This window comes from Nematocida parisii, assembly GCF_000250985.1.
Source record: "Nematocida parisii ERTm1 unplaced genomic scaffold supercont1.6, whole genome shotgun sequence".
Classification (NCBI taxonomy): Eukaryota; Fungi; Microsporidia; genus Nematocida; species Nematocida parisii.
Genome location: NW_013524651.1, coordinates 224,309 through 241,804, shown reverse-complemented (window position 1 = coordinate 241,804; position 17,496 = coordinate 224,309). Strand labels below are relative to the sequence as shown.

Below are 17,496 nucleotides of genomic sequence, written 5' to 3'. Positions count from 1 at the left end.
TATTCTATCTTTAGGCTTAGTTTGTTTGTATGTATGTCTGACAGGAATTACTTCAAGGAGTGCCTTGTGTAATCCGAAATAAGAGATTTTGGCTATTTTTACATCTTTACAGAATATCCTGCACGCATCAGCAGATCATAAATACCGCAGCCCACCGAATTTTTTTTATGGAAAAAAGAAGAGCAGATGTGCCCCCCTTGAAGAAAATAGCATACGATGCATCTGTTGTGGGAGAAGGCAACTGGTGGGATGAGGAACAGACCACAACCATCCTGCAGAAGAAAATAGATGCAATATTTGCACAAATCGAGGAGTATAAGAGAGTTGCAGAGCATGCAGAGAGCGAAAAGCTAAGAATAGAAAGAGTGAAGGTGGACGAGTTACTTTCTCTATTGGAGAATGTACACCCAGATAAAGTAAATTCAGAGATGCCAGAAATAATTAAGAAAGAAATACTAAACTGCCAGCAGCATATGCAGACCATTTCGCAGTTAAGAAAGAGAGCAAGCCAAGCAAAAGAAGTTACTGTGCAGCCCCAGCCAGAGGCTACTCCAGCAATAGACGCAAGTGAAATATCTGAGCACATAAATCGTATAGATAGCTTAGAAAGCAAAGTTCTACATATGGCCAGTAGGCTTCCTCCTAATTACACGAAGCTAGTCAAAGCACTTGAACAAGAGAACAAGGACTTGTCTTTAAGCATAAAAGTACTTACGGAGAAGATAGAAGAGTTTATTAAGAAAGACGCAGAGTCGTACAGAGAGAAGGAGAAAGCAGAAAAGAGAATTGAAGAAATATTCCAGGCATCTTCCAAGAAAGAATCAGAGCTTCTGGCAGAGAAAGAGAGGATTTGTACAGAAAAGGATATTTTACAGAAGAGAGTAAATGAATTATATCTAGCTTTAGAGACATTAAATTCCACAATAGTTGAGCAAACTAGGGATTTAGAGAATGTATCAGAGAACCGGGTGGAGTGTGCAAACCAGTGCCACATCCGAATAAAAGAGCTAGAGAACAAGGAAATAGACCGGCTTGAAGAGGTAGCATTTCTTGTGCGAAAATACATTGACACAGGAAAGAAAAACGATTTGTTACTAGAAGAAATTACAGAATTAAAGCACCAGATAAAGTACAGTGCACCACAAATAATCTCTATTCCAGAAGAGTCCAATAATCACAAGGAAATCATAAAATCATTACAAGAAGAACTACACCAACTAAAGGTGGATGTAGAAAGGGGCAAGATGGATTATTTAGAAAGAAAGTCTTCGGCGAATTACCATAAACGAAAATCTGTTCAGCATGAAGCAGAATTATCAGCTGCGAGAAAAGCTGCAAGTGATTTAGCAGAGGTAAACAAGCATTTACAAAGCAGATTGCACGAGTCAGAGAAAAGTAAGAAGCTGTCCTCTCAGAGAGACATAGAGCTGTATCAGGGAATGATTAGATGCAGTCTCTGCTCTACTAATATTAAGAATGTAGCACTCAAGAGATGCATGCATCTAATGTGTCGGGCGTGTATTGATGAAAGAATGGCAAGCCGGCAGAAGACTTGTCCTTTGTGTGGCACCACCTGCACCCCAAATGACATTGTAAGTGTCTATTTGTAGGCGTATATAAATAATAAATAGAAAAGTTTTATGGCAGAAGATGCTTTTTTGCGCGCAGACTTCTCTCTTGATGAGTATCTCAGTAGGATATTGGCAGATTCCTCTGGGGAATGTTCTCGACTGAAGGACCAGCATGTAAGGATACTTTCACAGCACGCGGATTCTCTGTCGTGCGAGATAATTAGCGAGAAAGAAAAAATATACGAAGGTTTGAATACGCTCAGTGCGCTTGTAGCAGAAGCCAAGCGCATTTCATCTGAACTTCCAGAATTATTCCTGCCTCTATTATCTGGGGAAACGAGTAAGCTAGACTCAGAACTTCACAGAGATTTAGAGAATGAGGTAGAGGCCATGCAGGGAGATTTATCCATTGCAGAGGGGCGCACACTTCAACACAAAGAACATATTACTCTAGTGATAGACAGACAAGTCTACACAGGAATAATTCTAGTATGCAAAGATATAATCATAGTAGGGCTCAACACACAAGAAGGCAGGGAAATGTACAATGCATTACTAATTAAAGAAATACAATGTTCAATTGAAGGATCCTCTCTTATAATATTACTGCCTCCGATTAGAATTGAAATCACAAAGACAGAAAGCACTCTAAAATACCTTCTAAATAAAATAATAGGAAGAGAGGCAAGTAAACCCCAAAAAACCCCAAAAACAAAAGAGTCCAAATCCGAAGCCACATCAGAAATATCCATTAATGAAGTGGATGGGATAGAGTATAAAAAATACCTCTTACAAATAGGAAGAATTGAATCGATCGAATCTCTATCAAATGATGAAATTATCAAAGAAATTCTAGCCATGCACAAAGCAAGTCAATGGAAAGGCACTTCTTCATTATTAAAAATACTCAAGAAGAAAAGTATTTTAGATGCAGTAAAAATATACTGCCAGATAGAAGGAAAAATAATAGAAAAAGCAATTGATTCTGTAATTTCAAAAAAAGCCCCAATTGCTTCTATTATAGAAAGAGTGCACACACTATTAGACCATTACATAAAAGGCATTGAAACAGTCTTCCCAGAGAGTGCAGCATACGGGTACATTGCAATACATTTAGAGGACATCCATGTAAGCGCAGCCAAGCATATATTTAGACTATTTTATATGTGCAGTGATTCATTAGATGAAAATAATGACAGCCATGCATTCATTGCCTCATTAAAAAAAGCATTTACATATAATGGATACTCTTATGGGTATACAGTGCGCGTAGGTGATGTTGTATTAAAGGATATTTTAAAGAGTAAATACGGGTTTAACAAACAAGTCATGCAAAGTGTATTCAAGCAAATGCAAAAATAATTCAGATTTATTTACAGTATGACTTAAATATTAGATGTAAAGAAGGTTGTTTGTTTAGTACTCGCTCTGTACGTGGTGAAGTGTTCAAGCATACTTTTATCCTCTTGGTGTTCTGCTGGGTCTGTGAGGAATTCTTTAAATTTACAGTCAATGACAAATTCTTCTTTCTGGGGCTGCATTCTTTTTATTGTCATTTTACTTTTTATATGAATTTTTGATCAGAAATGATTTAAATTTATGCGATTGATTCCATTTGCGGATTTACAGAATATTTCTATGATAAGAGTAAGTCTGAAATTGTTAATTTTAAATTTAGTATTTTCTATATAATGTGTAATAAAGAAGGTATTTCTATGGGTTTGTATGTATTATTATATCTTGTATAAAAGTCTTATATGTGTATAATTATAATAATGTATAAAACATTGTGTAATAATAAGCAATATTGTATATTTAATTTTATATTAAAATATGTAAAAGTGCATTTATTTTTTAATATGCAATTACTAAATTATTATAATGAATAATTTTGGGTTATATCGGATTACCAATACTTTGACCAAATAATTAATTAAATCATTTTCTATATAATATTCATATTTTTGTGTTTCTAGTCGTATGCTATTAGATATTCTCTATATAGAATAGTATTTTTGTCCAGAATTCTTATATTTCTTTAATTATCGCTACTTTTTGTTTCTGTGCCTTCTAAAATAGTAAAGTTATTAACAATACCCTCTTTATCTGAGATTATACACTACTACTTGTTAATAAAAATCGCATATTTTCTAAATTGGTTTTTTTAATCTCTGGAGTCTTTTGACTTTTCTTCAGTTTTTGGAGTCTCTATTTTGATATTATATAAATTGGTTTGTTCTTCAGTTTTTGGAGTCTCTATTTTGTTATCATCTAAACATTCTTCTATGCCATTCATAATTTCTGTTATAGTTGTCTGATTCTGTGGTTTTATTCGATTTTCTTCTTTACACTCGTTTTTTTCCTGGCTGTTTTCTAAGATTGCAGCATGTTCTATATTTCCTTCTATTGAAAGATTTTTATTTTTTTTATTAAGAATGTCTATATGTATTCTAATATGGGTTATTGTATTTTCGTATATTTCAATAACGCGGTTCTGTATACTCCAGTAAAACGCTTGGATTGCGAGCATATCATTGCTTTCATCTGGATAAAACAAGAGTCTTTTAATAATAGTTACAAGATTGAAATACTCTGATGGTTTAGTAGAAGGAATGCTCTGTTCTGGTAGAGCTATGGTTGAGTCATGTGGGTTTTCAGTAAAAGAGTTATTACTTACTGTTTGAGTTGTATTAATATTTTCACTATGCTTATTGTTATTTATTTGCTTTAAAGCAAAAATGAATGATCCTATCAGCGCACCACCAATAGCGGCTATTATTAATAATTTCTTATTCTCTACAATCATCGGTATAAAAATTATTATTCTTATTCTTATTCTATTTATATTTATATTTTAAATTAAAATCATTTTTAATTTTTCTAAATTAAGTTGTAGTTTTTTAAATTAAAAATTATTGCCCATGCAAATTTTAATATTTTTTTAAAAATTTGAAAATTGCATTCTATTATCATACAAGACCATCCATCAGTATGCATTGTGGTGACATCACGACTCAGATGTGAGCCCCTGAGTGTGATCTGTCTGCGAGCCATCGCGCGCGGTGATCTCACCAAGGCAAACGGCCGGGATCTCTGAATCCGTATATCAACTTCCGACTATTTAATCGGAGTTCTTCTCATAATTTAAGAAGGAGACCCAGAGGAGCATCAGCGGTTTAATTTCATCGCCAGTCCTAACACAACTGCGCCCTTTAACTCCGTGTCCGCGCAGGCTTAGACCGCTTCTTAAATACAATAAAGAGCTCGCCCCTTTTGCCCTCTTTTCTCTCTTGACTACGTAGCAGGGCGGCGGTAGTGTGACTCCTCGTGAGTACGTCATGCATAAATATATAATATTTACTGTCTAATTAGCTCTAGACGTATTACTAGTCTATACACAGTATAATGTGAGAATTGCTCACTGTAGAATATACATCTAAAAATTAAATCCAGAATAGTCTGCTAATCAGATAAGAAGTTCAGGATGTTTTGGGTTACATTCTCTATTACGCATATATTTAACTAGTATACTATTGCATAATATACTAAATAATCCATTATATTTTGGCATAGTAAATTATTTGTTTTGTGTAATCTTCCATATGGTATATAGAAAGGGTTTTTGGCATTTATTAACACATAATTAAATGTAAAGAAGTGCCATATTTACATTATTAAATTATTAGAAATAATTAGAAATTGAATTTCAGTTGTTTTAACAGTATTTGTACTTCACATAGATTCTGGGTAGAAGCAAAATACAGGCATTTATTATTTCCTATCATAGATTTAATTGGGGTACTTTCTGTTGATAGATTGATTATGCGGGTGAGTTATATATAGAATCCTTTCTTCTATTTATGTACGGCTGTATAGAATATCTTGATGAAAGGAGTTTGTTCAATGGATATTTCTTTTCTCTGTCTTTACTCGCCAAAATAAGTGCTCCTTTATGAAGGTGCTTTACTACACCAACTTCAAATAAATCCCCTTTTTCTATCCTTACCATGTCTCCCTCTGTAATGACTTGTTTCTTAATGACAACCATGGTTTTTCCATCTGGCAGGATGTGCATGTACTTGTCCGATTTTACACCGAATATCTCTGCTAAATCATGCTCTGCTTCTTCCTCTGTACATCCTCGGAAGGGCTTCTCTGAGTGGTGCCTTCTTCTGACTTTCTTTGTATCTTCATCTTCTCTTGAATTTCTATTTGCAATGTCATTTGATATAATTGCTTCTTTTATTTTGATGTGTCTCTCCTCCATTCTTTTATCTGCCAATTCCATTTTCTTTTTCTGTCTTGCCATTATCTTTTGGAGCCCTGCTGTTATTGAAGCCATTCCAGTAAAAACATTTACAATTTTATTTACTAAAATATACTACCTACTACCCACAGATATAAAAGCATACTAACATTTCCTTTTAGGGATATTTCTGTGTTTTACACCCAATACACGTACAATAACTAATATTTTATGTATATATTAAATATCTCCTGGCATTATCAAATATCTGGAAGTATTCATATAAATATCCTTATCCTGCCCAAAAAACAAGTATATGCTGTAAGTTGCCTATTTGTCACTGTTTTATACATGATTTCTATTTATATTCAAGTATTTATAATGTGTTTTTTCTTTACTATAAAATCATATAAGTGCTTTTCTCTCTTAGTTAATAAGATTCTAAAAATTTCAGAATTCTTTTTATTTCTTGTTTTATTTCAGAATATTTTATTACCAGAGGAATATAAATAAATTTACTCTTTAGATTTTATATTTATTGAGAATATTCTATAATTGACGAGAATATTACTGGATTAAATATAACGGAATTCTATGAAATTAACAGATAATTTTATTGCATGAATTCCAAATATTAATATTATTAAACAGAATAGAATAAATTACATTTCTATTTCTTTTAAAAGGCTGTGCAGGGAAGAAGGCGGTGCTATTTTACTTGGTGGTAAGTGAATGTACATGGGACCATCTACGCCTTCTATTTTCTGTCTTTTAACTATTTCGTTATATACAACACTTAGAGTTGCAAGAATAATATGCCTTGGATCGCTTTCTTTAAAACATAGTGTGCTTAGAAGGTCATTCACTCCCTGCAGAAGTCTATTTCTTCTGTCAAGCTGTATAACGCGGATTCTTTTTATTTCTTCACTTAGCGCAGACTCTAAATCTCTTTTTTCTGGCTTTTCCGAGAAAATAGTTGAAAGCGCACGGATATCTTCTCCGTACTTCTTTATTACATACTGTAAATATTCCTGCAGGTGGTACTTCTTCATAAAAGGCAAGGATGAGTCTAAGAGTGTAATTGCTTCAGGTAGTCTAAAAACATCTGCAACTGGCCTGTCTTGTACTAAATGCAGTTTAAGGAATACTCCTGGTTTATACGCAGAGAAGAATAGTTCATTCTTTGAAAGAATCTTCATAAGGAGTCCACTTCCTAATGCAGCAGGCCGGGAGTGTATAAGAATTCCTGTGGGCTGGTGCTGTATCATTGTCATTTCTGTTGGTATTGGATATTCAATCTTATCCACACCTATTGGAATATCAATGCTTTCTTTTTTTCCACTTTTATTTCGTATACGTATTCCTATAAGCGAAATAGTAATTCTTTTAAAAAATATATTAGATGCCTCTATAACACCAGAAATAGTATTCTCTACTTTATACCTGTCCAGCTCTATACTATTCATATACACTGCCAGAGCACTCTCCTGTGTATTAATACAGAAATACCACTTCTTCTGCAGGTCACTTTGCATATCCACCAGAACTATACACGCACTTGTTCTGAGCTGTTCAACAAAACTCTTTAATACTTCGCATCTTTCTTCCTTTTCAACGAATGCATACTCTTTATCTGATTTGGTAAGTGCCCATCTCTTTATAATTCTTCCATTTTCCATCTGCACAGGAAATATCCGGAGGGGAAATAAGAGTGTTCTAGCTTGCTCAGACAGACTTTTTAACGATACTGAAGAAGGTCTTTCAAACACAACTACGACTGTGTCCATATAAAAATTAATAAAACATTTTCATATAAGAAGCCCAGTCTTATACCATCATAAAATACAGAAATACATCAAAATAAAATATTAGTCTATACTACAACAGACAGCACAGAATAATCATACAAATCCAATTATATACACTGCCCTCTTTATAAATATAATCATTGTCTATTATAACTAAATCCAGACATTTATTAAGTACCCAAATATGCAATAATTCCATTTGTTGTTTATGATCCTGCCAATGTACTAACTGTCATTTGTCTGTTATATTGTCTAATTGGATAGCAATGTTACTATAAATATATTTATTGACATTTATTAGTCTATGAATAACCAATAAATAATATATTTTTATAAAAAAGTAAACTTCTTCATTATCAAGAAATTATTTTTATTTACAGATTTATTTTAAGAATATTTAAATATTTTCTACTTTTAATAATAGAGATATGCTTATAAGGAAAGAGCTTATTATAATTATTGGAATAGTTACTTTATATAGGATATGCTGTAAAGTAGGGTTAAGTACATATGAGAAAACCCATGGGACTGAGATAAAAGATGGAATGTACATAAAATCCAATGGGTCACTATCTCCTATACAGGAATTTATTTGTGAGAAGTTGAATTTAATGTATTCAATGCGGTTTTTATCACCGGGAACAGATGCACATTACAGTCTAATTGTTATAGATGATGAAGAGAATGAAAGGAATTTAAAAATAGAGTCAACAAGAGACTATAATAAGGATGTAGCATATATAAAACCTTCTACTGAAGAGAAGAAAGAAAAGGCAACAGAGATACATCTCACTGAGCAAAAGAATGAAGAAACAGCAGAGATTCCAACTGAAAAAAAAAATGAAGAAAAAAAGAAAAAGACAACGTATTTTGAAGACTACCACCAAACACTGATAGAGATGTTTCCTTCTTCTACTGGGTTTTTATCAATATATACTTCTAGAAATGATTCGTTTATTAAATTTCTTCATCTTGAGCATGTAAGTAAGCATAAAATTCATATTTTAGCTTGTTTATTTTTATTGGCAGAGGGAGTGGATATACCACTGAAACTAGAAGGCAGTAAAACTAGCCCAATGCTAGTCTTGAAAGAGATCATAGTAAAATCTGAGGAAGAAAATAAAACAGAAGACTTGAAAGAGAGTAAGCCGGAAATAAAGAAGAAAAATAAAAAGAGAAAATTAAAAGAGAGCAAAACAGAAAGTAAGAAAGAAAATGAAGAGAGTGGAGAGAAAAAAAATATATTCTCTCTAAGTATGAAATACCGCCCGGATAGTAGAAAGAATGAAAATAGCAAAGAAAAGAAAAAAGCAGTACCACAAACAAGAGCAGCCAATGTTATAAATTTCTTTATAGGCAATAAAACGAATCTAGATATACGGGAAGGGGGTAAATATGCAGAGCCAAGAACATATGAAGAGTTTAAAACCGGCAAGTTTTTAAACAATGCACGGTGGCTAATACAGTATTATATATTCGAGTACTTGGATAGTGAAGAAAAAATAATTGAGTTGGCAAAAGAGGTATATTCTATGCTTAAAGAGTGTATAGAACAAAAAGAGAAGGAAGGATCAAATGAAGACGTGGAATATCTGAAAAGCATTGTTGACAAGTGTTTTGTTAAATCTAGTGGTGCTAATACAATTAAAGCAAAGCATAGAATAGACATATTGACTACAATATATAAAGAGTCCCCTCTAGTAAATGTATTTCCATTTTCTGGCGACATAGATATATCAAAATATAGAAGTATCTCATCATATAATAGAAAAGAAGATTCCTTTAATGTTGGCAAAAAGTACAGCGACTGTGTTGAGGCTGGATTGCTTAGCTTGTTTTGCTGTTTAGCATATGATTCAAAGAGTAAAGAGTATAATATAGACCACATGGGAGAAGTATCACCGGACTTGAAAAGGTTCTTTGATACGTACAATAAACAACTGGAGACTGATACATACGAGATGCATATGGAGTGGAGTAAAGTAGTGGCTGATCTAGAGAATGAGAATATTAGATATCTAAAAGAAAATAGAAATGAGCTTGCACCTGGTATAATAAATATGCTATATGTCATTGCTGAAATAACTGGGAGGTATTCTGATGAAGAAGAATCATTTAAAGAGCTTAATACTCTTCTAGAAAGGGAAGATAATGTTAATCAGAGTGAATTATTCACAAAAGTAGAGTTATACACAGAAGAATTGATTTTATCACTCTCTAAGAAATATACTGCAGAAGAAGACTCAGAATTGCCAAGCAGAGAAATAAAGATAGATATTTTAAATATGTCAAAATGCCCAAATCTTAATGGGCAAACGGAATTATTTGGAGAAGTAGTTATAACATATAGTTATTTAAATTTAGAAGGAGGAATAAAATTGATCCATACTATTGAGCATTTACAGGCCACATCCTTCCCCAGTAGAATTAATACTTTAACAAATGAAAAAAAGAAGGAAATAATTAATAATAAGAACAGTATTGAGAATGAGTCGGAAAAAACTCTAACAGATTTCCTACTTATGCACTTTGTAGACAAATTAATGGAGGGTAACAGATTTATAAGTAATTATTATAAAGAAAATATAAAGATATCACGAGAAAACAACTATTTCTACCCAATAGAAAAGTTTTTTCTGTATAACACATTTAAAAGCGCTGAATATAAAATATACATAATACGATATATTAGAGAGTGCTTATTAGAGCATTCATTAGAAGAAACCGATCCATGGTCACGACTTCTGTCTAATATAATAGGAAGTCTTCCATTAGAAGACTTAAATACAGTGCGTGACGTTTTTTTCAATCCATTATATAGAGCAGGATTCTACAAAGGTTTCTGTACAAAAGTTAATATACCCATAACGATAGTTGATAGAAATATCCTTTCATACTCAGCAGGTGTGTATTATGAGCAATATATATATAACAACAATTTTTTCAATAGGCATTTAGAGTTTTTAAAGGCTCACTTACTAACAAAAAGTGATAGAGGGAACTTTTTTGCAGCTATAGTATGCCAAATTGACAGTGGTTCTAATACTCAGTTTCTTTCTCTATTAACACATGGAATTACATCTATAAAACCATTATTAGAAATTGAAGCATTTTTAAATAGCATAGACAGAGATCTTCCAGAATATGAAACCGTCATAAAAGCCAATGATATATGGTTGGTTTGGCTTAACATGTCTTTTAGATCAGATGTTTTTAACAAGATTACAACAATACTCTTTGATAAAATTGTGATTGATGAAGATTTTATCACAATTAATGAAACTAAATATGAATATACAGATGAAAATATTAAAAATACGATATCAAAGTTTGAAAAATCAAAGTTTCCTCAAACAGTAAAGAACCACGTGCTTAACTTGATTAAAAAAGACCTTGAATACGCCAAAAAACTTAGTTATCTAATAAAAAAGTATGAAGTATTTTTGGTCCGTGACGTGCGCACGCCGCGAAAGCCGGCTGTGGGTGAGGTAATAGTCAACTAGAGAAAGTGTATCAGTATATCCGATTGTTCCTTTATTGAATGCAAAACTGGGTGCGGTATAATGTCTTGGTCTTGTCTTAAGTTCTTTCGTTGTTGTTTGTATCAGGATCATTAAATTAAAAAAATTAGATTTCTACTTTTAAAATTTCTGGAATTATATTAAGTCGTCAATTGAGTAATGGTTTGCCACAATCCGTATAGGAATTTACGACTAAAAGAATTCATTCATAAAATAGTGAATGCTCACTCTGTAATTAAGGCATTTTAAGAATAATAATAAATGTAAGGCATAAATAATATTTTATTTTAATAAATCATGCATAGTTCACAATAAATTTTCTATAGAAATTTACAAATGGCAATTATTATTTTTTGTTGGATTTACACTCTATTACGGAAGAATACTGCATATTTTGGCTTTAGTGGAAAATCATAGAAAGTGCATACAAAATTGTTTTATTTTTCTTTTCTAGGTATTTCTAATTGTGAAGAAGCAATAATTCAGAACAATCTGAATTTCGCACAAAATTATTTTCTATTTTTGGATTATAGTCTAGTTAGAAGGTGTGTCCTTTGCTAAATATCCAATTCTTTGTTATTTAGATGTGTATTTGTTATCTTTATTTTTCTATGATATTTCTTTTTCTTTTGAATTGGCATGGCCTTTCTTACAGGTTTTTCCTGTGCACTGTTCATAGATAATCCTGCGGTTGTTAGCCTTTTGGCCAGTTCTTGTGGTTCTGGAATGGTGACTTCTTCATATAACTTTATGATTTCTGGGTCTACATTCTTAATATTCAGTGAGTTATAGAAGATAGTTGATGAACCATCAATATCTTTCAGAACAATTGCTTGGTTCTTCTGGACCAGGCCATCTATAAAAGGGGCTATGTCATTACTTCTGTCAAGCAATTCTTGAATGGGGATGCCGTGCTCAGAATTGGTTTTTTTGAGTATTTCTAATAGCTCCTCTTCACTCTCTATTTTGTGCAGAGGTATGAACCGGAGAGTTTTCCCCTCTGTGATAATCCTTTGGTTTTTACTCAGAAGGTCTAGCAGGCCAGGCGTGCGCTCTATGTCTATACCAGTCTCTGCTTCAATTTCCTTAAAGGATACTTCTCTATTGTATTTCTTAATCGTTGTTAGAATTGTGTGGATGTATATGTTACTGTGCCGGGTATTTGGATTTCCCGCACTCAGCTTAGCATACGTAGTTTTATCCATAATGAAAAAATTTACAGAGAATGAATCCCTCATACAGTGCATTAAAAGATACACATAAAAGTAAAGCCCAGGAAGACGATTTAGAAGAAAATGAGATAAGTTTACAGCAAGTAAAAGAAGACATAAGAAATAAATTCACAAAAGAATTAATTGAAGGAATAAAATACTACCACCAAACAGATGGAGAGTTTCTTAGCGGTGGCGACTACTCAATAAGAGAGAAGATTAAAAGATATGGGAAAGTTTTATACACGGTCAAAGACACTCTATTTGTTAACAATGCCGAAGGAGATCCGCTGGTTGTTGTTTCTTATAAGGATGTTGACCGTATTAGAGAGTTATTCTGGCACTTTCATGGGGATGAACATAATCCAGTAAAGAAAGTTTATGACCTAATATCAAGAGAGTATTATGGGCTGAATATAAACAATATACACCCATGGATTTATATGTGTCCACAGTGTAGAAATATAATTCCCTGGGCAAAACCAATCCAAACGCGCGACTATCGGGTAAAGGTTATTCAAGAGCCATGGTTTGCTATATTTATGTTTTTAATCCCATGGAAAGACCTGGTCTCAGAAAAGGGTGGGTATATCTTGTTTGTAATGGACATATATTCCAAGTTCACTTTTTACAAGGAGATGCCATATTTTGACACAGATATAATCCACAACTATATTTCCACATTAGTTCATACGTATGGAGTGCCTATACTAACAAAGTTACATGGAGAGGAGCTTAGCTGCAAAGAGGTAATTGATTTTTTACAAAACACATACAAGACACAAGTAGTTGATCCTAAGAAGTATCCAGAACATTTTGCTTCTGAGACAACGCACGCTCCAAAGAAGCAGAAGTCGTGGCTTACAGTAGAAATTAGCAACAACCCAAAATCTGCATTAAGCGAGGTTTTGAAGAATGCAGTTTACAAACAGAACTTTACACCGTGCAACGAGAAAGGCATGCATATAGTAAGGCGCACACCAGCCAATCTATTTTTTAGGCGAGTTGTAAAACATGTCAATTGGAAAACTGCTCCATTCAAAAAGAAGTACACAATTCTTCGCGCAGACCTTCCCTCCCTAATAGATTTACTGCCAGAAGATTCAATGGTATCACCCACTACTCCAGTACCAAAAAACAAAAAAGCTAAAACAGAAGAGAATGAAGATTTATTAAATGAAATAGATCCAGAAACGAAGAATCTTTTAACTATGTACAATCCAAGTGACTACAAAAACACATATTTAGAGATAAATCCAGAAGATTCTATAAAAGGGAAAATAGTAGCAGTTGCTTCGCCAGATTCAATTTCTAAAGTACCTATACCCCGTTCTATGCTAAAGTCTTCTAGCATAATAAATCTAGCAAATGAAAATAATTGTCCAATAGCCATTCCTGGCGCAAGCGAGCTATGGGCCAGGGGCATAGACCCATCAAAGATGCAATTACTCCCGCATAAGTATTGGATTATTAAACCATCTCCAGAGAATCCCCATGCGTGGGAATTATACAATGTGGACACAAAAGAAATCAGCACAGTACCACAGGAAAGAATATTTAAAATGAAAAATAAATACCAAGAGGAGAACAAGCACTTAATTGGATTTTTATACAAAAAATTCAATTCATAATAAACCAGTATAAACAATGCATTAATGCAATAATCGTAGAAATTTCAGCTTATACCAGCCCCATAATAATTTCAGCTGTAAATTAAACATTCTGACTAATTTCAGAATTTTGGGGTACTCTAAATATTCCATTCTCTGCACAGTGCTTGGCTTTCCTTATTTTGTTTTTGGGTATGTTATGTGTTAATCGGACTGCTTCTGCTATAAGATAAGTCTATAAAGCACTCTACAAGAATTGACTAAAATTCTAATTATTCCCAATAAGAATAAATTATACAATAGAAACCTACATATCTAGCCATATTTAAACTATTCCTGGTTATTCTATCTATTATACCCAAATTTTCTGTATTATACTATTATTTAGTATTTTATTTTGTATACATATTTCTGAATATTTCATAATTCATTTAAGTATGGTTTCTGTTATGTTTATGTTATTGTTTATTTGGGCTGTATTTTATTGTTTAATAGACATTTTTGATAGAAAATTAATAAAAACTGCTTGGTTTAATTAAACTTATTCCTAAGAAATTTAAAATAAAAACACGGTTTACACAGATACACGCACAGATGAACCCACACTTCCTTACGCTAGATATTAATCCCCCACCAAAAGTTAATAAAAAAGCATGCATTACTATAGAAAAGGACATTCAAAGAACAATTACCACGCATTCTAATGAGTCCACAGTATCAAGCAGAATGATAGAGGCATACACAGAATTTGTACAGAAATTAAATTTAGAAAGAACTGTGCATCTAGCAGGGGCTGTTTCTGAAGAGATTCAAAGGATAGTTGAGCTAATTATAGAGCACGAAGTAAAAAGTCCTCGTTTAAAGATAATAATACTTTTAGAGCACATTTCAAAAACAGCCCCATCCGGGATTAATGCACTGAAATTACTTGAATCCTCAAGGAATAGTTTAATTAACAGATTTAATCTCTACAAAAATGCGTATAACTTAGAAATAATCCATAAAAACAGAAGGCTCTTCAATTATTCCCATATATTAGAAAGTCTTTGGCGGTTTCACAGGGAGTACAAGTATTTCTTATCCATTCTCATGAATCTTGTGCATTCTGTTGAGAAGTGCACTGATTTATACTCTAAGACTCACACAGAAAAATCCGAGATGCTTAATATTCTAAAAAATTCAGACATGTACACAGAAATAATTAATCTGAACAGCAGAGTATCCCACTGTATAAATAATTCCACAGAAGTTAAAGTTAGCGACATAAAGTTGCTTAAAGGGTTTATAACATACTATGGTGAATTAGCATATATTTCTTATGGCGTATACGGGTATGGCACGTACGATTTACTACTTCTTTTCTATGAGTTATTTGATAAGAGTGGCAATATCAAATCTACTTATAGGATGCACTATCTCTTGCTAGTTATAGATATGCATGTAAACCAATTCAGTAACAAGAACTTCTCAACAATTTGCAAGAATACGCTACTAATCAAGAATACTCGCATAAAATCCTTTCTAAACACAAATTATTCAAGAATCAGGTACATTATACTTCCGTGTACTCATAAATTATTTGGGTGTTTACTAATCCACATATTTATCACAAATATTCTACAAAAACTATTCGTATTTATAAATTCCCTACAAACACATAACAAGTTCAGCATAATAACTAATTTATACATACTCATATTTATGGTATTTTTATATACAGCAAGCATTATATGTACAGGATATTTCATTAGAATGAATGTAATCATTGATTATACCTACAGGAAGAGTACAAAATGGGTTATAAGATACTTTACAGATATAATTATAATTATTACAACCATAATAATTTCTGTTATTCAATGGAAGTATCAGATTATTATTAAGAGTGTAATTATAAAATATTTAACGGTTTTTTCAATCGTTACATCATTTACTTTTATTGTTTTAGACAGATTATTCAGATTATTACCTATTTTTATGTTTAATAAGAAAAAGAAAGGCATCCTCACATGTACGTACTTATGTGTGCATCTTCTGTGTACTGTAATATATTATTATAATTAATGTATATTAAATTCAGAATAATAAATTTATTCTAGAATAAAATTTATATTATAAATTATATTTATAGGGTCAATTCGGGTTATACATTATTATACCAATATGGTATGTATACGTAAGCATATCAGTGTATAATCTGAATTTTCATGGGATTAGTAATATTAATAAGGTAAATTATATTTATGGTGTACTTAAAAAGGACTGCTCTAGAATTAATATAAAGTATAAATAGAATTTATGAAGTAAACAAAATAAATGACTCCAGAAGCAATACTTAGAAACTCTGAGAGAAGGGAGAGAAGGTCTCGATTTAGCTTAAAAAGGCTTGCAAGGGTTATTAGGAAGGTTGGTAGTAAAGTATCTGCATCCCTATCAAACACAGCGGATATTCTTATGTGCAGGATGAGCACCCCTGTGAGTTCTGATTCTGATGAGGAGAGTATCATCAGGGTACGCATGATTCCTGCGAGTCCAGTAACAAATGTACTTATTAATTCACATATAGAAGAATCCATTGTACATAATCAGGAGAAGGATAATTCAACCACTGAGTGCAGCACAGAAGGTTCTAAAAAGTGCTCCAGTGAGGATCATGCACCAGGAGATTTAAATGTATCAGAAAGTATTCCAGCAGGAGTATCCATGAACAGCAGTAAATCATCCTGTATAAGTGAAATAATCCAGGCGGGTGATAACCCTAAATTACATTCATTACAGGACGAGTGTACATTTTGCACAGACTCCACAGATCCAATTAATACTTCACTGAGTATATCAGAAGGTCTTTATAAAGAGACTTCTTCTATAAGATCAATTATACCATCCAGTGTACATAAGACTAATCATACGATTATTTCATGTGTAGAGGAGTTTATTGAGCAATTATACAGGATAGTTATACATTCCAGTCCAATGAGGGATTCTTCTTATTTACCTGTTCTTATGCTATTCTATTTAAAGCAGCGTAAGTACACTATCCCCAGTGATTTAATAGCAGCAGAAGAACTATTCCATGTGGTTAGTGCTGATTCAAGCACAGCCACATCAGAGGATTTACCTGATGAAGTAGTTGAGTATTTGATTGCAGAGGGTTTAGAGCCCACTGTGTGCATTAATTATTGGATGGCGTACAGGTGTACATTAGAGCAAGTTTACAGCAAGTTTTACAGGAGTCTTCTTACAGCCGTACTGGCTCCTAATAAGACGCACACTCGGACAGAGAGTACACTTTTATTCTACAGGGAAGTATTATTCTGTGTAAGGGACCTTATATCATACAGTTTAGCAGACATGCAAGAAGAAGTACACACAAACACAGATTTCACTGAGGAAACTCTCTTCACTAATTTACTAGAGACACTCAGTCAGTCAAAGCGTGTACGGGAATTCTTCATGCACAGGAGAGTCACAAGCCAATCAAATAACAAGCCATCCGTATGTGACAAAGGACCAGTAGAGGCAAGTGATC

The 17,496-nt window shown here is 32.9% G+C and overlaps 12 protein-coding genes across 12 annotated transcripts; 6 read left to right on the top strand and 6 right to left on the bottom strand.

Annotated features, from left to right (window-relative positions):
* Positions 1–167: 167 nt before the first annotated feature.
* NEPG_02312 (uncharacterized protein) lies at positions 168–1,610 on the top strand (the record flags this gene model as incomplete). The annotated part of the gene is made up of 1 exon (XM_013204685.1): positions 168–1,610. One exon carries the CDS (start codon positions 168–170, stop codon positions 1,608–1,610), a length of 1,443 nt encoding a protein of 480 aa, XP_013060139.1.
* A 30-nt stretch (positions 1,611–1,640) lies between these two features.
* NEPG_02311 (uncharacterized protein) lies at positions 1,641–3,111 on the top strand (the record flags this gene model as incomplete). Its single annotated transcript, XM_013204684.1, has 1 exon — positions 1,641–3,111. One exon carries the CDS (start codon positions 1,641–1,643, stop codon positions 2,931–2,933), a length of 1,293 nt encoding a protein of 430 aa, XP_013060138.1. The 3' UTR covers positions 2,934–3,111.
* On the bottom strand, positions 2,956–3,127 carry NEPG_02310 (uncharacterized protein; the record flags this gene model as incomplete). Its single annotated transcript, XM_013204683.1, has 1 exon — positions 2,956–3,127. One exon carries the CDS (start codon positions 3,125–3,127, stop codon positions 2,957–2,959), a length of 171 nt encoding a protein of 56 aa, XP_013060137.1. The 3' UTR covers position 2,956.
* A 419-nt stretch (positions 3,128–3,546) lies between these two features.
* On the bottom strand, positions 3,547–4,377 carry NEPG_02309 (uncharacterized protein; the record flags this gene model as incomplete). Its single annotated transcript, XM_013204682.1, has 1 exon — positions 3,547–4,377. One exon carries the CDS (start codon positions 4,375–4,377, stop codon positions 3,736–3,738), a length of 642 nt encoding a protein of 213 aa, XP_013060136.1. The 3' UTR covers positions 3,547–3,735.
* A 315-nt stretch (positions 4,378–4,692) lies between these two features.
* Positions 4,693–4,911, bottom strand: NEPG_02308 (uncharacterized protein; the record flags this gene model as incomplete). The annotated part of the gene is made up of 1 exon (XM_013204681.1): positions 4,693–4,911. The coding sequence occupies one exon, from the start codon at positions 4,909–4,911 to the stop codon at positions 4,693–4,695; it is 219 nt and encodes a 72-aa protein (XP_013060135.1).
* Positions 4,912–5,324: 413 nt separating this feature from the next.
* On the bottom strand, positions 5,325–5,913 carry NEPG_02307 (uncharacterized protein; the record flags this gene model as incomplete). Its single annotated transcript, XM_013204680.1, has 1 exon — positions 5,325–5,913. One exon carries the CDS (start codon positions 5,911–5,913, stop codon positions 5,392–5,394), a length of 522 nt encoding a protein of 173 aa, XP_013060134.1. The 3' UTR covers positions 5,325–5,391.
* A 566-nt stretch (positions 5,914–6,479) lies between these two features.
* On the bottom strand, positions 6,480–7,604 carry NEPG_02306 (uncharacterized protein; the record flags this gene model as incomplete). Its single annotated transcript, XM_013204679.1, has 1 exon — positions 6,480–7,604. One exon carries the CDS (start codon positions 7,602–7,604, stop codon positions 6,480–6,482), a length of 1,125 nt encoding a protein of 374 aa, XP_013060133.1.
* A 449-nt stretch (positions 7,605–8,053) lies between these two features.
* Positions 8,054–11,128, top strand: NEPG_02305 (uncharacterized protein; the record flags this gene model as incomplete). Its single annotated transcript, XM_013204678.1, has 1 exon — positions 8,054–11,128. The coding sequence occupies one exon, from the start codon at positions 8,054–8,056 to the stop codon at positions 11,126–11,128; it is 3,075 nt and encodes a 1,024-aa protein (XP_013060132.1).
* A 373-nt stretch (positions 11,129–11,501) lies between these two features.
* NEPG_02304 (uncharacterized protein) lies at positions 11,502–12,393 on the bottom strand (the record flags this gene model as incomplete). Its single annotated transcript, XM_013204677.1, has 1 exon — positions 11,502–12,393. One exon carries the CDS (start codon positions 12,391–12,393, stop codon positions 11,704–11,706), a length of 690 nt encoding a protein of 229 aa, XP_013060131.1. The 3' UTR covers positions 11,502–11,703.
* NEPG_02303 (uncharacterized protein) lies at positions 12,372–14,275 on the top strand (the record flags this gene model as incomplete). The annotated part of the gene is made up of 1 exon (XM_013204676.1): positions 12,372–14,275. One exon carries the CDS (start codon positions 12,372–12,374, stop codon positions 13,986–13,988), a length of 1,617 nt encoding a protein of 538 aa, XP_013060130.1. The 3' UTR covers positions 13,989–14,275.
* A 286-nt stretch (positions 14,276–14,561) lies between these two features.
* On the top strand, positions 14,562–16,031 carry NEPG_02302 (uncharacterized protein; the record flags this gene model as incomplete). Its single annotated transcript, XM_013204675.1, has 1 exon — positions 14,562–16,031. The coding sequence occupies one exon, from the start codon at positions 14,562–14,564 to the stop codon at positions 16,029–16,031; it is 1,470 nt and encodes a 489-aa protein (XP_013060129.1).
* A 252-nt stretch (positions 16,032–16,283) lies between these two features.
* NEPG_02301 (uncharacterized protein) lies at positions 16,284–17,495 on the top strand (the record flags this gene model as incomplete). Its single annotated transcript, XM_013204674.1, has 1 exon — positions 16,284–17,495. A coding segment is annotated over one exon (1,212 nt), but the record flags the coding sequence as incomplete, so codon positions are not given.
* Position 17,496: the final 1 nt, after the last annotated feature.